The 18,815-nt window shown below is 27.6% G+C and overlaps 1 protein-coding gene across 1 annotated transcript in view; it reads left to right on the plus strand.

Moving 5' to 3' along the window:
* The window catches only part of LOC107440627 (Transmembrane protein 214), a 32,042-nt gene that overhangs the window by 5,875 nt on the left and 7,352 nt on the right, over positions 1-18,815 (plus strand). Inside the window, exons 4-12 of the mRNA XM_043054168.2 lie at positions 2,797-2,928; positions 3,833-3,915; positions 6,101-6,206; positions 8,781-8,862; positions 10,397-10,532; positions 12,258-12,359; positions 15,461-15,552; positions 16,824-16,986; positions 17,330-17,447. Coding sequence (XP_042910102.1) covers positions 2,797-2,928; positions 3,833-3,915; positions 6,101-6,206; positions 8,781-8,862; positions 10,397-10,532; positions 12,258-12,359; positions 15,461-15,552; positions 16,824-16,986; positions 17,330-17,447 — 1,014 coding nt within the window. The remainder of the gene's footprint in view (positions 1-2,796; positions 2,929-3,832; positions 3,916-6,100; positions 6,207-8,780; positions 8,863-10,396; positions 10,533-12,257; positions 12,360-15,460; positions 15,553-16,823; positions 16,987-17,329; positions 17,448-18,815) is intronic.

Below are 18,815 nucleotides of genomic sequence, written 5' to 3' on the forward strand. Positions count from 1 at the left end.
AATTTTTCACTTATCCCATGAGATTGGAGATAAACAGCTCCGACTGTAATAGCTATATGTTTATGTAATAGCAAAATCTCATTTTAAGTAAAATTTTGTTACTTACATTCCATCATTGAAAGATAATTTGATCATTTTTCAATTGTTATATTTTTCTGTTCAGTTGATCTATTGGCAGGCCTTTTGTTAAAAGTTTGAAAAAATCTTGTAAACTATTATTATATAGTTGTGAATTTTCTACTATTCAGCAACAGTAAGCAACATTTAATCATGAATATTGTTATTCAGTACATTTCTTGATTGCTAAATCAAGTTTTTTTTTCATCTTTTTGATTTTGTTTTGAATTTCATGATCGCTTTAAATTTGTATTGAAATATTCCTTTTCCACAAACAGAAGAGAATGTCCTGCATTTTTATCTTTTGATGTAAATTTTTTAATTTAATGCAGATAAGTTTATTTTGATTATTTGCTATTTTTTAAATATTTTTTCTGTATATTTTATTTATTTATTATCTTTATCATTTATTTTTCAAGAGTTTACTCTAGGTTTGTCTTAAAATTTTGTGCTTTGCAATGTCCTGTCTAATTTTTTTTTCTTCACATTTTACATTCTTTTGTAAAAGAGCTAGACTTCTCTTAATAGTCTTCTGTGAATTTCCTAAGTGTATAATTTCCTTTAATTTAGTTTCTTAAGGGATACGCCACATTTTTGAAAAGTGCTTAAAGGTGCTTATTTTTTTTGAGTGCTTAAAAGTGCTTTTTTCATTGAGTATTTGTAAAATGTGCTTAATTTTTCTTTGCCATCTCAAATGTCGCCAAGAAATACGAAAAAAATTACCACATTTTTTACCCCAATAGTAAGAGAAAAAATTTAATAAATAATTAAAGTTTCTTGTTCATTTCTTCACTCGTAAAGGCCATAGTCTTCTTAACAGTCATGATGATGAAGTTATTGTGTTGCTCTATTTATAGATCAATATGTACCCTATTTATAGATCAATATGTACTTTCTAGATCAATATGTAATTTATCGATCAATATGTTCAATATGCAATGCTCAATTTATAGATCAATGTGTAGTTTTAAAATTTGACGTGGAGCTCATTCACTTCATCATTTTAATGTGGGTCTTGGNTACCCTATTTATAGATCAATATGTACTTTCTAGATCAATATGTAATTTATAGATCAATATGTTCAATTTGCAATGCTCTATTTATAGATCAATTTGTAGTTTTAAAATTTGACGTGGAGCTCATTCACTTCATCATTTTAATGTGGGTCTTGAACTTCATCACTTTCAAATTTTTGTCTCTTTTAATCATTTGATTTAATAAAGATACTAATTAATTTAGTTATTTTAATCTTTGTAGTTTGTTTCTGAGGGACTGTCCATGGATAGTATTAAAAATTTTTAAGATTTTAATTGTAGTCTCATTTTATTGCATTTGTTATTAAAATTTTCTGTACTTTTCAGTTTTTATGAAGAAAAAAAAGCCTTCAACAATTTTTAAAGGCAAAATTAAAAAAAAAAACTAATTGATCGGCTTTTCACTATTTTAACATTAAGCAATTGCACTTTGAAGTCTTATGTGATTCAGATTTGACATTTCAAACTAAAAACTCTTTATCATTTGATTAAAAATTCAATTTTCTAATTTAAAGATGATGACTAGAGCTTTTAATTATTATGAATATAGGGACCATGTACGAACTTCCGACAAAAATATTTAGCTTTAATACTCATTTGTATTTTTATATCAAAATTATTTTTTAAAAAAATTATAATTTGTTAAGCATTTAGAATTACAAATATAAATGAAAATTTAATAGTGGTTTTTAGTTTAGAATATGAATTTATTAAGGTTTTCCTTAATTTGGTAAATTCTCTAAGCATTTTAAACAATTCAGTGTGATCAAAAGTATTAATCTTCTAAATGTTTTTTGCTGAATATATATATTGATAAATATTTTTTGTTCAAATCTAAAAAAATATTCCCAATAACTTTTTTAAATTAAAGTTTAACTTATTGTAATTTGGATAAAAAGTAAAGTATGCCACGCTATATTAAATACATTTGAAATTGCTCATGAAATGTTATTATGGTAAAAAATGAAGTCAAGAAACTAGAGATTAAATTTTTATTTCTGTACTTGAATATCTTAAATCTTACAATATATATGTATGTGTGTGTATTTATAAATATTTTAAATACTTAAAAATATCTTTTAAGTGCTTATTTTCTGATGAAAAATTTTGATCTACACCTTGAATTATCATCATAATGTACTAATTTTAATTATGGAATCAATAATGTCTCCTTGAAAGAATAAAAAGGGATAAAATTATAACACTTCATTGAAGGCACAGTTTTGTTTATTCATTGTTACTATTTTATTATTATTGCATTTGTTATTATTACATTAAATTATTATTTTTTATTTCCTAAGTCTACTCACACAAAGTTTTCAGGCACACATTACACATGATCATAGTTTTGTGTTATACTTGTATTTTTTTAATTATAGTTTTTTACATAATGCAATATACAATTTATCTGTACATTTCATTACATGCATAATTTTTCAAGTTTTTAATTATTTTTTTATCCTTTAATTGAGAAACTTTTAATTCATTTTATCATTTGACCGAGATGCTTTCTATTTCTTTATATCAATTAAAATAACAATTATACAGTGATAAATGTATTTCTGCCCTTCTGTATGTCTGCACATGAGTTTAATTTTATCAAATTGAATCAGGTGTTTTTAAATTTTGCTATCTTTAATTTAGGTTATCCATGCTCATTGCTGAAGAAAGGTGTTTATAAGCATATTGTAAAGACTTATAATCGTTGCACTCCTCAGACTCTTCAAATCTTTCATGAATTTTGTTTAAATGGACTAGTTCAAGATGGATTAAAAGGTAAATATGAACTTCTATAATAGTAAACATGAAAACAGCAATGTCATGTAATAACCTCAGTTGGCATGAAATTTGACGATGTTATAGCATCAAGATTAACTTACTTTGAATCATAATTGCATTTTATTTTTACAGGGTTTTTGAGGAAAAATTGTAATTCTTTTTTTGTATTGTAAATTTACAAAGTGTTAAGAAATTGCTGAAGTTATCTGGTTACAGTTGGAAATTTCTCATAAAAATTGATATATTGTCTTGCTAGGAAGCATAAAATTTTAATGTTAGAAGAAAATCGCAATTTTTATCTCAGATTCAATGTTTCATTAAGTTGAAAGGTTTTTAAGTTATAAAATAACTTATAAACTAACAGCTTATATTAATAACCTAGCATTTTAAGCAAATATACTTCTTCTCACTTTGTTAAAGCTAATTTTTCTGACTTAAAATTAAATACAAACTTTAAAAAAAAGGTTAATTGTTTATTTAAAATATTTCTATCATTCATAATTCTTAAATTCATTTTTACTCATAATAAGGGGTCATTTTTATGGACATTAAGTTTAATCATCAATACAGTTTTCAAGATGCCAACACAAATGGCATTTCTTTATGAAAATGACACTTACTAAAAATAAAATCGTTTGCAAAAAATCGTGTATCCTCGATAATATTTTTAAGTCAATGGAGGTTACCCCTAAGAGCGACCAACCTTGATTAAGGACCATTTAACTGTGGAACAGACAGGGTTGGCAGGTTTTTGACATGTGACAGTTTTTGACAGTTTAAACCATGGTTTAANTGTGTAATCGTATATCGATTTATGCCAGTAAGAAAATTCAAATAAATTTGTTTAGCTAAGTATTTTTGGAAATCAAATTTTTAAAACAATCTTCTACACTATTTTCAGGTCAGCATATAGTAGGCTATATTACTGTTCTTCAATGTCTTGCTCAAGAAATGCCAACAGTTATGTCATCCAATTTTTCAAAGGTATCTTTTTCTCTGGATTATTTTGCATTAAATTAGTGTATGAATGTATTGAAAATGTTTGGAAGTACAGTAAAACCTTCAATTAACTGTACCCATCTCACTCCACTTAAATAATGTGACTAAATATGCAGGATATTTTATAATGACCAATTTTAATATATAATATCATGCTTCATCTAATGCATTAAATTCAGTACCATTCAATCATCTATAACTAATTTTGTAGAATTTCAACAGTAATTCAAATTTATTGTTTCATTAAACAGAGATTTAAAATATCAATGAATGAAACTCTCATTGAAAAAAAAATCTTTGAAATTTTGCTGTTACTACTTCTAAATTTTTTTATAAAGAAACAATCCTGAGAAATATTTTAGTTAAGATTAAAAGTTGATAAGCTTTAATACATGTGTACAATTTTTGTAGAATCTCATAATTTTCATAACTGTGTTGAAAAGCTTTAAAAAAAATTTAAAGTTTATAAAATTTTATATAATAAGAAAAATGTAGTGTTTTGAAGTTTACTGAATATTGGAAAATTTTTGTTTAGAAAAATAAATTTTCTTTGAGTTTTAAACATTATGATTTTATTAGGATTAAGGAATATCAATATTATTCTTTATTTCTAATTATATATTTATTAATATAGTTAAAACAGATTACAACATTTGATTTCTCCACATGTTCTTCTCTTAAGCAAATATCTCAACTGAGCAGATAATTTCTTGGTCTGAAACATGCACTCTTGATCAAATTTCTCTGAATAATAATTTTTGGCATAATACGTTGAACTCTATTATGCATGTTTTTATGGGATTTTTTTATACTGAAGAAATTTTTTTTTAAAAATTATGTTTCACTTAGTAATTATAACAATTTATTTCACTTAATTAATTCAGTTTACTGTATTGGTAATTTTTCTTACTGAATGCAGAGTTAAATTTCTCTAAATAATTAAGCCTATAATGACTGAATTAGGTGTGGTTGAAGTTTTATAATTGACTAATTGAAGATAGTGATGAAAATAACAGTTGACGATGAAAACTGATTCATAATTAAAATAGAACTTTTCTTTAGTAGTATTTGTAGAGCTCTAGATACAAAATTATATTTTTTTCGATAAGACTTTAAGTTAAAAAAATTTCGCATAATAATATAAATAAGGGCAGGCCATGGAAGATAAATCTCCAATGGCCTACCTAATCAAAAGCGGAATTAAAAAGTGATTGAATTACTCCCATCGGACAATTAAGAGCATGGAAGAGATCCAAGATTAGAGATTTATCGAAAGATAACATAGCAAAATATAATGCCGACCCCCATAATCAATATTAGGTTTGAAAATACTTTGCCGATCACCAACAAGACTGTGAAAATTAGTATAACCATGTAACCGAAACATTTTTGTGGTAAGCAATAAATAACTAAAAAGTTGTAAATAGATTTTTATTTTCGATTAAGTGAATTATTATTGAAATAAAAAGTTAGCCATTACATTGATCGATAAGAAAAGAATAAAATATTTTATGTTTGCTTTTTATAAAAACTAACTAATTGATTTAATTTAATTACAATTCGATTAAAAATGTAAAGATGATTGTGCTCTGGAAAAAATCTGGATTCTGAAATTTCCGCAAATCCAAGGTTCAGAAGTTTCAAGAAATCATTAATCACATTTATATATAAAAATTCTTGTAAATTTTATTTAGAAATATTAGAACTAGAATTTATACTTTGCATCTCTTTCATTTGTAAATATTTTTTCTGGTAGAATAAACAATGAGTAGAGATACGAGTAAACTTATACATAATTATTAATTTAAATTAGGCTGCATATAATTTATTTAGAATTTCATGTTGTGAAAATATCAATGATTTAAATTCATGAAGATATTAATTTTTTGAAATGTGTCATTCATGATTTTATTCAAGAAATTTTCAGGATTTTTGAGTTGGCTCACAATCACCCCTGTGAATGATTAAAAAATAAGTTTAAGAAATTAACGAGTTTTTAAAAGCTAGGATATATGTAATGCCTATTGTGGGATCACAAAGCCATTTACTTTGACATCAAATGCTTATATCTTAGTGCATTTAGGTTTATTATTGATATTATTTATTTATTTATTTTTACAGAATATAAATGTCAGTTATTAACTAATTGTATTGATTCTCTTTGAACTAGTATTCGGAACTTTGTAATGCCCATTCAAATCGACAGAATATATGTCTCTTGTTGTGGTGGATTGCTGGTCAGATCGGGAATAAAGATTTAGAAACTGGTTTTCAAAGTAAGTCCTTCCAAGTTATAAACTGTTCTATTCTGCTCTATGAAACACTTCCATTGAAAAGCGGAAATTCTCTCTTTTCTGCCAATTTTTAAAATTTCTGACAATGTACCGAAAACAAAATTTTTGGGGGGATTTAATTATTACAGAGCCCGTAACTGCCAACTCTACCGGATTTTCCAGTAGACTACTGGATTTTGCCAGTTACTACTGGTTTAATAAAAATTCTCCTGGTTTTTGTGCACTTTAGAAAATTCCCTAAAATTGAGTAAGTTTCCTTAAAAAATCCCTATTAGAATAAAAGTTTTGTGCAGATTATTGCTTGCTTGAACATTTGAATAAGTGTTACTAATATGTAAAGAAGTGAGTCTCATTTATAAAAATCAGTTAGCTGTCTTTGATGAATTGAATATCTACTACTATTAAAAATGAGAGTAAAATAATGCATAACATTTCAAGTTCATTTAAATCATGACTGAGAAATATTGCAGTTTTCTTATTTGATGACTATAAAAATGCCTAAGATTCCATAAGTGTAATATATTTAGTACATTTTGTTAAAATTATCAAGAAATTTATATCATTTTGTAAAATCTACTAGATTTTCCCTATACATGTGGACAGCCATGCAGAATCCCCTTTCTCAAATAGCTGTCGAAACTCAAGCTGAACGATAGCCGTACTTGGAACAAATTTTTCCCCCTGCAATAGCCTCCTGCGAAAAAATGATCGTCGATAGAAAATGGGTGGATATTCTCCAGGTGCATCGTCATCTTGCCAAACGCAACATCCGCTGTAGAAGGGAAAGAATGAGATTCTTCATTGCTGAGTTCTAAACAGTTTCGTTTTGGCTGCTAATATTTGATCGGGAGTTTTCCTCCTTGGTGGGACGCGTATTGGATTTGCGCACCTGCAAAGATGATTGTCCTCCGGACGAAATCCGAATTTTTTGCTAACCGCTATCAGAAAGTTTACGGAAATTCAAGGTCCAGAAGTTTAAAGAAATCATCGATCACATTTATAAATAAAAATTTTTGTATATTTTATTCAAAAATATTAAAAATATGCTTTGCATCTCTTTCATTCATAAATATTTTTTCTGGTAGAATAATATATGTGATTAGAGATTAATTATTATATGTGATTAGAACAATTATGTATAAGTAAACTTATACATAATGGTTCATTTAAATTATGCTGCATATAATTTATTTAGAATTTTATGTTTTGAAAATATCAATGATTTAATAGGACATTAATTTTTTAAAATGCGTTATTAATGATTTTACTCAAGAAATTTTCAGGATTTTTGAGTTTAGGTTCACAATCACTCCTGCACCTGTACAGTCAAAGGGACTAAAACTATTAGTAACAATTTATCACAATTATTGACAATTTTATTCGTGACTGTTTTAATTTTAAATGATTGACTGGCAATTAATTTAAAATTATCACTATTAACCCTTATATATTGCTTTATTTTCTTTGATATAGTAGTGGTCAAAAAACTTGAAAATTATATTGAAAAAAAAATTTACATTTCACTGTCTAAATGATTCTGTCACTTTTATTTCAACTAAAAATCTCTCGGCAGAGTTAGAAGTTATGTTTTCATATATCTTATTGATAGATATCACAGTATTACATGGAACACTCCCCCCCCCCAGAACCAATGTCTGCATTGTAAAAGTTCAGCCCTTTTTATTTTTGTCCACTTTCATGTCCATCTGCTGGGTACTTTGGAAAATAAAATTGTTATGAAAGCTTACATTGAAAAACAAAACTGATTATTAAAGCCTACATTGCATTATATTTCATAATATTTGTCATAAAATTGCAATCAACTTTTAGGTAAGTCTAATTTTTCTTACTGCAGAAAATTTCTCTTTTCCTCTTGTATGTACAAAACTAATCACTAAAAAGCAAAATTTGGGTTGATTTTTTTTTTTTTTAACAGGCAACTCTGTTAGCCTTGCAAACGCAATGTAATGGCTTTAGTTAATTATAAAAATTGCATTTATATATGTATATATGGTTTTATTTAAGATAAATAAGTAAAAAAAAAAATATTTGATTTTCTGCATTTTTTTCCGTTGCCGAAAAAAGAATATTTTTTTGCACACACACAATAATTAATGGGTACAATTTATAATTATTTTGATTATAAGGGCTCACTGTCAAAAAAAATTTTGAGATCATTGTCCTAAATGAGTTAAAAGTTTCATGGTCTGTACATTGCATATACTAGGGGAACTTTAAATCACACACCTCAAAATTCAAGAGTGCATAATTGAGCAAAAACACATGGATTGTCGTGCTCTTTCTAGCAAAGCAGATAATTAAATTGTTATCGCTTATTTTATTCTCTGAGACTTTGTGATGCATTTATAATTCAAAGCTTTGAAATTAGCATTTGCTTGAAAGTCATATTCTTTAATCATTCAAGAGTTTTTCAAAACATGTTCTCATGCAACAGTTCCCAATAACTCAATAGTGTAAAGTTTAGTCTGTGTTAATCAAAGTTAATTATGTTGTTGAAATAAATGAGAATATGGTGTTAATTTTTTTCTCTTCTAGTTTGGCTTCAACTAATGTTTCCAATGATAGGAGAAAAAAATTGTCCTTCTTATGCTTTGGAGTATGTAGAAGAACTAGTAAGGTGAGAATATTTAGGAATGTTAAGCATATAAAAATAAAAAAAGTATTTAAAATTTTCTGTACAATTTATTTTTTAAGTTCTAATTAAGTAAGTTTTCTAACTTTCATTAAATATCAATTATTTTGTGTTACCTATAATTGTTATTTTATGGTAAAATTATTGATCAAGCAAAGTTTAAGTATTCATCTTATAGGAAAAGCATTTAAGGATTCTGAATATAGTGAAAGAATTTAGGTATTATTTGTTGAATTAGAACATTTGTTACACTACCCAAAGAACTTATTTGATTTTAAAGATTACTTAAAAACTGTAGTTTTAAGTATCAAGTTTTCTTTGCTTAAATATTAATTATTGTGTGTTACCTATAATTGTTATTTTATTGTTAAAATTATAGATCAAACAAAGCTAAGTATATTTTTAAAGAAATTTTAGGTATTATTTGTGAAATTGGAGCATTTTTTCACTACTCAAAGAACTTATTTGATTTTAAGGCGGTTCAAAATTAATAGTAGTGGTGTAATAAGTGTTATCCGGTTATCCAAAACTGACAAAAAATAACTTGAACAAGCAGAAAATGATATTCAGTTGTCCCTTGCACCTGTAACCAAAGAATAAAAATCTTATACACGTAGCTTGCAATTTTTGATCAAATTATCTGTCCTTATCCAAATAGTTGATCACTGAAAATTAAACGGGGTTTCAACTCCACAGGGAGAATAGAGAAAACCTGGAAAATAAAGGGAATGACCTAATATAACAGGGAAAATGCAGAGAAAAATTTATTTCTAATTTTCCTCTTTAAAAAAAAATGGTGACCACTCAGACACAATCTATGGGATATTTAAGGATGATATTTCAGCTATACTAAACTATTTCATTTACTATAGCATTATTTGGTTCAAGTATGTTGAACTGTGCTTTTTCCAGCACTTAAATAAAACTAGCCCAATATAGCTGTCACACAAGAGCAGAGTGATTGTGTGTTTCCTCTGTTTTGAAGGATGCTATGATGCAACCCAAAAATAATACAAGCAAGCATATAAAAATAATGTTTGAGAAACTTTAACTCATTCAACAATTACGTGACTCAACTTATTTTACAAACTAACAAAACATGGAATTAGTGGTTGTCTATTTTATTTTAAGCATTAAGAGTTCTTGTGATTTTTTCTCAAATTTGCTGGACCTAATTTATTTACTTAGGTATTTTTGTTGAAATTAATTCTATGTAAAGATTGAATTTAAAAGAAATTAATTGTATGAATGATAAGAAAATTGCCAATCTATGTCCATTTAAAGTATACAAATTCCCATTATCAATTACACTCAGAATTGTTACAAATGTGAGAAAACTTTATCTTTTTTTTTTCAATTAGCAGTATTCAAACTAACAAAATTCACAAAAATAGTAGAAAATGTATTTATTTAAAATATTTTTTTTTAAAAAATAAGCAGGCTTATTATTTGTATAAAACTGTTTTGTTTATTCTGCACCATTTCTAGTGTGTATTCATTTGTATTTCTAATATTACAGCAAAGTGAATAAAACTGGTTTCAAGAAGAACATTATACACGTTAGAGACTTCTTTCCAATATTAGACTTCATACATTCAAAAGAGTTACCAAAAGGTGCACAGAAACGATTAATGACTGTCTATCCTACTCTTAAGGTTTGTTACCATTTGATTTTGTATCTAGCCTTATTCCAAGTAAATAAATTACCCTTTATCAAATACAGCAATAAAGAGCCTGTTGAATCTTGTAGCATGTAATTTTTTTAATGCTTTTTTAAAAACATATGTTTGTACATCAAAAAAGGTTGCTTTTTTCTTTGGGGTTTTTTAAAAAGTGCTTTATGTTACCTTTTCAAAAATGGTATTTTTTTATTCTCCATGTTGATTTTCAACACATATTATACAAAAGCATGGTTTTCACATAGTTCTACTCAACGGTTTCACAATTAATTTAACTAAAATCCATTTCGGCGTAGCCTTGGTCTGTAGCGCATGAAAACGCCAGTCATTTTACTTGATGAAATACTTGCGAGTCCACATGTGCGCCTACTGAGCTGCGTTCGGAAAATTCTCATGTGCAACTCTGCTGCATTTTGCAAGATATTCTCAATTTCAGGCTTCATTTTCCACCCTCTGAAGTGGAATCAAAAAAATCTTTTTTTGTTGGCCAATATAATCAAGAAAAGAGTCCCTTGTCAGAAACTAGTTATTTATCACGATCATGTAAAGTCTTGGAAAATTATTTTGAATTTTGTTAATGTATATAATGCTTAAAAATATTTTTTGAGTGCTAAAAAAGTACTTAAAAGGTTATTATTTTCATTGAAAGATTTGGTTACACGCCCTGTTAAAATTTAAATCTGTGTATAATGTGTTATATATTAAATACAGTCGAAGCTTGATGTAATAAGTACAGTATATTGCAAGATGTTCACTATAATAACAAGATTACCATCAAAATATTAAAATTAAAGGTATAAAAATTTTATGTTTAGCGCTAGTTTAAAATTATCTGCGTCTGTCTATTATACATTTTTTCCTTTTTTGAGGAAACTACAATTTTTTTGCTGTTATTTTATGAAAATATAATACAAAAAGATGAAAAAATGCAAGATATTCTTTGTTTATATCTGGTATCTGCACAAAAATGAGAAAAGGAGCATCACTTAATTTATTTCTTACAATCTTAAGCTCTTTAATATGTCTTCTATATTTTTATAAAGTAAGCATATGTGGGTGACCACCAGCTAAGTTATCTTTCTGCTTATGAAAGAAAGAATTCATATGAAACAGCACAGATGGAGTTTTTTTGCATTGTTCATTGGTTATTTTGCACAAGTAAGTAAGGATGGAGCGAAAGTAAAGGATTATTATTGACAAAAAATATTAATTATCAGAAATTTCAATATGCCTACTTCCTTTGGTGGAAAATAATTAATATTTATTTGCAAGTTTTCAGACATTTGCTATATCACACTGCAATTTCAACTTTTGTAATTTTTATTTATTGTGCGCAGTGTTGAGCATATTTTTTTTTAATGAAATAAGCATGACTAGTGGAACAAAAAGTAATAGGCTATTTTTGTTTTGCAAATTCTCTTTTATTTATTCCTTTTTTAGCCCTTTGGTACCATTTATGCACTTCTTTCAACATCTTGGCAATTTTTATCAATTTGAGAAGGGCCCCTAGTTGATATTTTATGTAATTTCTGAATAAACGTTAAAATACCCTCTAAGCATGTAATGATAGAATTCATGCATTCCTGATCAACCGGGCATGTTGAGCAATACAATTATTGAGCCCTGTATTGTACTTTTATTATTTTTCATAAAATATGTATATTATTGTTTTGTGTGATTTATCGTTTCATAATTTTTCAGCTGCTGAGTTATGGATGTGAACCAGAAAATATTTTAAGAAATTACTTCCCTTCTTATCTTCGTAGACTGGAACCTCAGTGCTCTCAACTTTTGAAATCAGAGGTCAGTATTTATTTATTTATTTCAATTCCTACTGCAGGGTGCGTAGCATTTTTAAAAAGTGCTTAAAGGTGCTTTTTTCATTGGGTGTTTTCAAAAAGTGCTTAATTTTTCCTTTTTCAAAATGAGATTTTCCCTTTACCATGTTAATTTTCACTTCAAATAATGCAAAAAGGCACAGTTGACATTGTTCTATTCAATGTTTTCACATTTAATTCAACCCCAAACTATTTCAGCGTATAGTCAGTCCGTAGCATATGAAAACGCCATTCGTTTTATATGATTCAAAATTTCGGAACAATAATTCAAAAACATTACCAAAATGGTTTTTTTTTTTTTTTTTTTTTTNTTTTTTTTTTGACATGATGGTTAAAACAAGATAAAACTGTCAATTGTCAAAAATTTTCCAACCCTGCCTAATTATGATTTTTTTTAAAGTGCTTGAAAATATTTTTTGCGTGTTTAAAATGTGCTTATTTTTTGTTGAATAATTTGGCTATGTACCCTGTACTATTACTTTACATTCTCTCTATATCTTGTTCAAATTTTCTATCGTTAATAAAATACTTTTTATTCAAGTTCAAACACATTTTTTTTAAAACTTGTTATGTATGACACTTGATGTTAATACAGTTGTTTCAAATATTAATTCATTAATTAAATAACTTTAGTTTTATATGGGAAAAAAATTTAATTATTTAATAAAGTAGCTAAAATAAAAAATTTCTTTGTTGTTTCTTTTGATCTGTTTGTGGTGGCTAATATAATCAAGAAAAAAGTTCTTTGTAGAAAAATTTGGGTATGCACCTTTTAATATATCAGCTTATCTACTTGCTGGTAATTGTTGTTGTAGGAGTTTTTATTCACTTAATATCCTCACAATCGTATTAATATTAGTTTTAGTACAGTACAGAACCCGTTATCCGGAAATCAGTAAACCGGAAAACCAAAAAACCGGAACGAAATTCTATAAATTTTCCCGCCATTTTTTTAAAACAATTTGTTTTCCCTCTTAGGATTTTTCTTTCTTTTTTGAAAGATGTTTACCTTACCATCATTTTGGAAATAATCATTAGTGTATTACTTTGTTTTTTCAAGATTATTTCCAAATATTTCTTTTTTTAGTTGGGTTTAACAATTAAAAAAAACGGCTTTCTGTAGCAATTCAGAAAACCGGAAAAATCAGTTATCCAGAATAGCGATGGTCCCGATCGTTCCAGATAATCCGTTCCCTACTGTATTAACTTTTAATTTTCTATATAATGAGCATTGAAAATTGAAAGTTAATATTGAAACTAATTTGAAATTTATCAGAAATGCAATTGTTTTGAGAAACAAAATAAATGTTCTTAGTGTAACAGAACTATAGTTTTTTGAAAGTAAGAACTCCTCTAGCCTGGACCCGTGGCGATAACGAGGTATAACTATTTCAAGTAGGGTTGTGGGGTCACTGTTTAGGACAGGTTTTGGTTCTGGTCGGTGAAGGAAAGCTAATATTTTTCTCCCGTTTGAAGAGAAGCTACCCTCCCTGAAATGTGCCATTCTTGTTTTCATAGCAGCAGACAGCCTCAGACTTTGTGGTGGGGGTAGTTCTTGTCATAGACAAACTATACTCATTTTTTAGGGCAAAAATTACATTTGCTTCCTATATTTTAACAATGTAGATTTTTGATAATGATCATTTAAGTTACTCTTACCAGGGGTCTGTTTAGGCCAAATTTACTACCATTTAGCGGTACCTTCACAAATTCAACTTCAGGAAAAACGGCAGTAACTTTTATTTTTATATAGCGTGAAAAACAATAAATCCATATTTTTTTGTTGATTTTTTATTATAATTTTTAATTTTCACAAATTATGTCTAAACTTTCACGAAATAGGTACCTCACAGAAAAATCTAGACAGACCCCTGCTTACAACCAGGGTGTCAGCAAGTTAAATAGAAAGATTGAGTTAAAAAATTGATTTAATCATTTTGTATCAATCAATTTAATTTGATTGTTACATTTGAACCACTTAAATAAGAAAAATAATGATTAAGATAATATGTCTTATTTTAATAGAAATTGAGTAAAGGAAATAAATTTTTCCTAAAGTAAATTTTTTTTTTTGTTTAAAGTAGTTAGTTATTTAAAACTTTTCAATGATTAATTTTTCAATCTTATTATAATATTTTTTCACAAATATTTCATAAATTATTTTGATAGTTATATAGTGTGTAGTATAATTTATTCTCATTCCTTTTTTTCTTTAATAAATTTGAATTTTTTTTAAAAATTTACAATGTTATTCTGTATAATTTTATATGAAATATTTTTGTACTTTGATATTTATTATAAATGTTGTATACTTTTTTAAAGCATTAGAAGTGCAGGCAACAGAAAAGAATTATTTAAAATTAACATTGTAGATTTTAAAAAAGTTAACCACCATGTCAACCCTGTTCTTGTGGTAGTCAAAGCCACTCTTGTCTTACAAGTTTTAATCCATAGCTCGGTTTTTTAAGTCATAATTTTAATGTTTCCGAATTTGCTTTATGAAAATTAGACATATTTCAATATCAAAGAAAGTTTGATATGTAAGCATTCATATATTTTCTTTAACTTAATCCTTTCACGGCGGGAAGCGCAAACGCTCGCTTATCGCTAAGGCCGGCAGTCTCTCTCGCGAGTGTCTGTCCTGGGCCGGAGGGTTTTTGCTGTTAACGACCATTAATTTTGTTTTAATCAATTTTATCAGAAGTTTCATTTGCAAATTTAGTTTTTTGAAAATTATTACTATTTTAGGTAATTGTTCTATTATGGTCTATCTTCCATTTTTTCTTTTTTTTACACAATAATTATTTTTATTGTTTTACTTTTTTTCTTAACTTTTCTTCTGTAATTAACTAATGATTTTAACTAAGAAATAAAGTAATAATTCTGTATTAAGAAATTTAGGAGAAATTTACTTATGACCACAAAAGAAAAAAAATTAAATTGGCATATTCAAGACATAAATTATGCTAGTAAGATTCTTTTTCTCATCTGTTCTATATAAGTTTTTGCAATTGAATTTATTTTCTACTTTTTAAGTATTTCTCTGAATATCATTTTTTATTTCAGATATTATCTAGTCTTGTTTACTGCTTAGGAAAAGATGCTCGTTGCTTCAGTGTATGGCGACAACTTTACACAAAACACTTTGTTCAATCAAAGTAAGATCCATTTAGGTTGTTAATAATTATGAATTTGTATAGTGTTTATAGTTTTATAGTTAAACAGATATAAAATTTTTATAACTATTTAATTTTACTATAGATTACAGTTTTGAATGCTGTAAATCTAAAGTTCTATCTTTCCATTTCATTCATTTTGTTTTAGTATAATTTATTGTCGTCCAGAAATTTTTTTTTTTTATAAATTAACAAGCATCAAATATTATTGCTTAAGTGTGCAAATTAAAAAATTTTAAGTTCAAATAAGAAGAAAATTTTTTAATAATCTTAGATAAAATCTGCCATTTTAAATATTAGTTAGGCTGATTGTATTTAATAAATTAATCTAAATCTTTATATTTTTTTTGGAATTTCTGACAATTTTCTTCAGGTAAATTTTTAAATCAAATATTAAGTTTTAAATAGTTCCTAATTGAATGGTGACTAAATAAAATGTAACATAGCAGTTTTCATGTAATAAGGTTTTTATTTGTTCCAGTTCAGCTATATCAAGGGTAGTAGGTGTCCTGATATTCTTGATAAATAATTTTTGTCCTGGTTTTTATCTTTTTGTCCGTATATCCCTTATTTATTCTGTTCGAAAGTTACCATTTTCATGGTGCTAGCGTTTTTAAAAAATGCTTAAAGGAGTTATTTTCGTTTTTTGAAAGCCCTTAAAGGTGCTTTTTTTCATTGGGTGTTTTCAAAAAGTGATTAATTTTCCCTTTTCAAAAATGAGATTATTTTCTTCACCATGTTGATTTTCGCCACATATTATGCAAATGCGTGCTTTTACCAATGTTCTGTTAAATATTATCACTATTCATTCAATCACAATCTATTTCGATCTACCGTCGAATTCCGTTCTCCTCACTGGAAGGCGAACACTCTATCTCCTGAGCCATCACGGCTCTGGATCCCTGTTATTTTATTTTATATCCGTCGTTGAACAGCTGACCCAATTTTGGGTTTACGACTACTAGTGTTCAACTCCGTGTCCTTGTAATTTTGAACCAATCCGAAAGACAAGGAAACTCCTGGATCAGTACCCCCAGAGGTATTGATTTGTTATGGGAACGTGGAGGACTTTGAGACTCGACAGATTTAACGTGCACCAGTCACCATTTACTACATGGGGAGTGTTCGGCCGGTTGGGTTCGAACCCATGACCTTTGCTTTGAACTTTGTGCCCTGGATCCCTGTTATGTCCATTATTCAATGTATAATCTTTATATTTATTATATTTTCTCACAAGTTATGTTTTCTTTTAGACTATTTATTGCTCACCTGAATGAGCAGTGGGATGTGCTGCCATCTAGCTTACCTAGAAAGCCTCTTAGGGAAACACTCTCTGTTTTTCAAGTCACAAATGAAGAATTAATGAGCAGCTCAAAGAAATCCAACGATGTTGAAGAATGCTCTCTTATCAATAAAGTGAGTTTATTATTTGAAAATCTTATTCCTCTTTTTCCAATATTTTATTTGATAAAAAATGTGCTAAATGCGAAAGTTAATTAAAATTACATTATGAACATACTTGAAATAAACACTTTTATATTCTGAAATTTATTTCATGCATTAAAATAATTATCTATTGTCAGGTTAACTATTTTTATCACAAGTATCTAATACCTATCAAAATATCAAGTGAATATTTTTGAAAATGTTATGACAGAATTAAAGTTAATATATTTTTCGAAGCGTTTCACTGCGTGTTTTCTTCCAATAAAGTGTTTTTTTATTAACTAAAAGATTAATATTTATATCTTGTATCTAGGATTTGCTCACAAAGTTGAATTCTAGCAGAGTTTCATGGCTACGAGTGATTGGTGTATTTATTCTTCTGATTTCTACCTTATTAATTGCTGATGTAGGAATACATGGCACATTTAACAGTATGTAAATTTATTTTCTCATTTTAATTATGTAAAGTGTGATTACAAAGCTTTGAAATTAATTTTGCACATTAGTGAAGCTTCGAACACCTCACTTTTTCCAATTCCTACTATTAGTTCACACTCTCACTATATCTTGTTCAAATTTTCAATCATTATTAAAATACTTTTTATTTATCTCAAGTTCAAATACAGTACAGAACCCGTTTTCCGGAAATCAGAAAACCAAAAAACCGGAACGAAATTTGATGCATTTTTCCGCCATTTTTTTTAAAAAAATGTTTTTTTACTCACAAGATTTCAGGATTTTTCATTCTTTTTTTAAAGATGTTTACCTTACCATAATTTTGGAAATACAGTACACTCTCGATTATCCGTGCTCATTCCGGAGTCACACAAAAATTATATAAATAGAAACGTTTTCAAGATGAAAAAAATTTGATTCATAAAGTTATAACGCTACCAAATTTTTGGAAAACAATATCCGTTATTGGATTGCTGTATATGAAATATCAGCAGCATGGTCAAAGGTAAAATCGTCTGCTTTATTACAATCGTGGAGAAAGATCATTGATGAACAATCTTCTTCAGATGTTGAAGAAGAATATGATAACAGTATTCTCGAACAAGTAAAATAAATCTAAAGTTTCAAAATTCTTGATGAAGAAAATTTAGAAGATTGGTTTCAAAGTGTGAGCTTGGTTTCCAGTTTTTGACAGATGAAGACATCGTTACTTGTTGCTGTTGATGTGGCTTCTCCTCCAAATGCCAGACAAGGTCCATCAGACCACCGACCCTAGAAATCGAGGACCAGAACAGTATATTCGTTACTTGCTAAATCAAATAGTGATGATAGTAACTGATGTAGTAAATGAGGGAAATACAATTTCTCATTCTGCTGCTCTACAATCTTTGGAAACGTTATAAGATTATATGAGAGGATTTGATTACGGTGACATTACTGTTGTTCGTAAAATATGTGTCAATATATGGCGCATTACACATTTTTTTAAGCATCAAATGTTGAAAGGAAAATTCCTAGTGTGATGTCATACAGCATGCAAATGTCAGTAATTTTATATTTTTTGTACAGATATGGATTTTTTCTTTAATAAAAGTGAGATTTCAGATTTTCCGTGTTTTTCGATTGTCCGTGCGACCTGTCCCGGTGATTAGCCCGGATGATCGGGAGTGCGCTGTAATCATTAGTGTATTGCTTCATCGTTTTTTCTTTTTAAGATTATTTCCAAATATTCTTTTTTTTTTTAGTTTGGTTTAACAATTAAAAAACGGCTTTTTGTAGCGATTCAGAAAACCGGAAAAATCAGTTATCCGGAATAGCGATGGTCCCAATCGTTCCGGATAATC

The sequence above is a fragment of the Parasteatoda tepidariorum genome, chromosome 5, assembly GCF_043381705.1.
Source record: "Parasteatoda tepidariorum isolate YZ-2023 chromosome 5, CAS_Ptep_4.0, whole genome shotgun sequence".
NCBI lineage: Eukaryota > Metazoa > Arthropoda > Arachnida > Araneae > Theridiidae > Parasteatoda > Parasteatoda tepidariorum.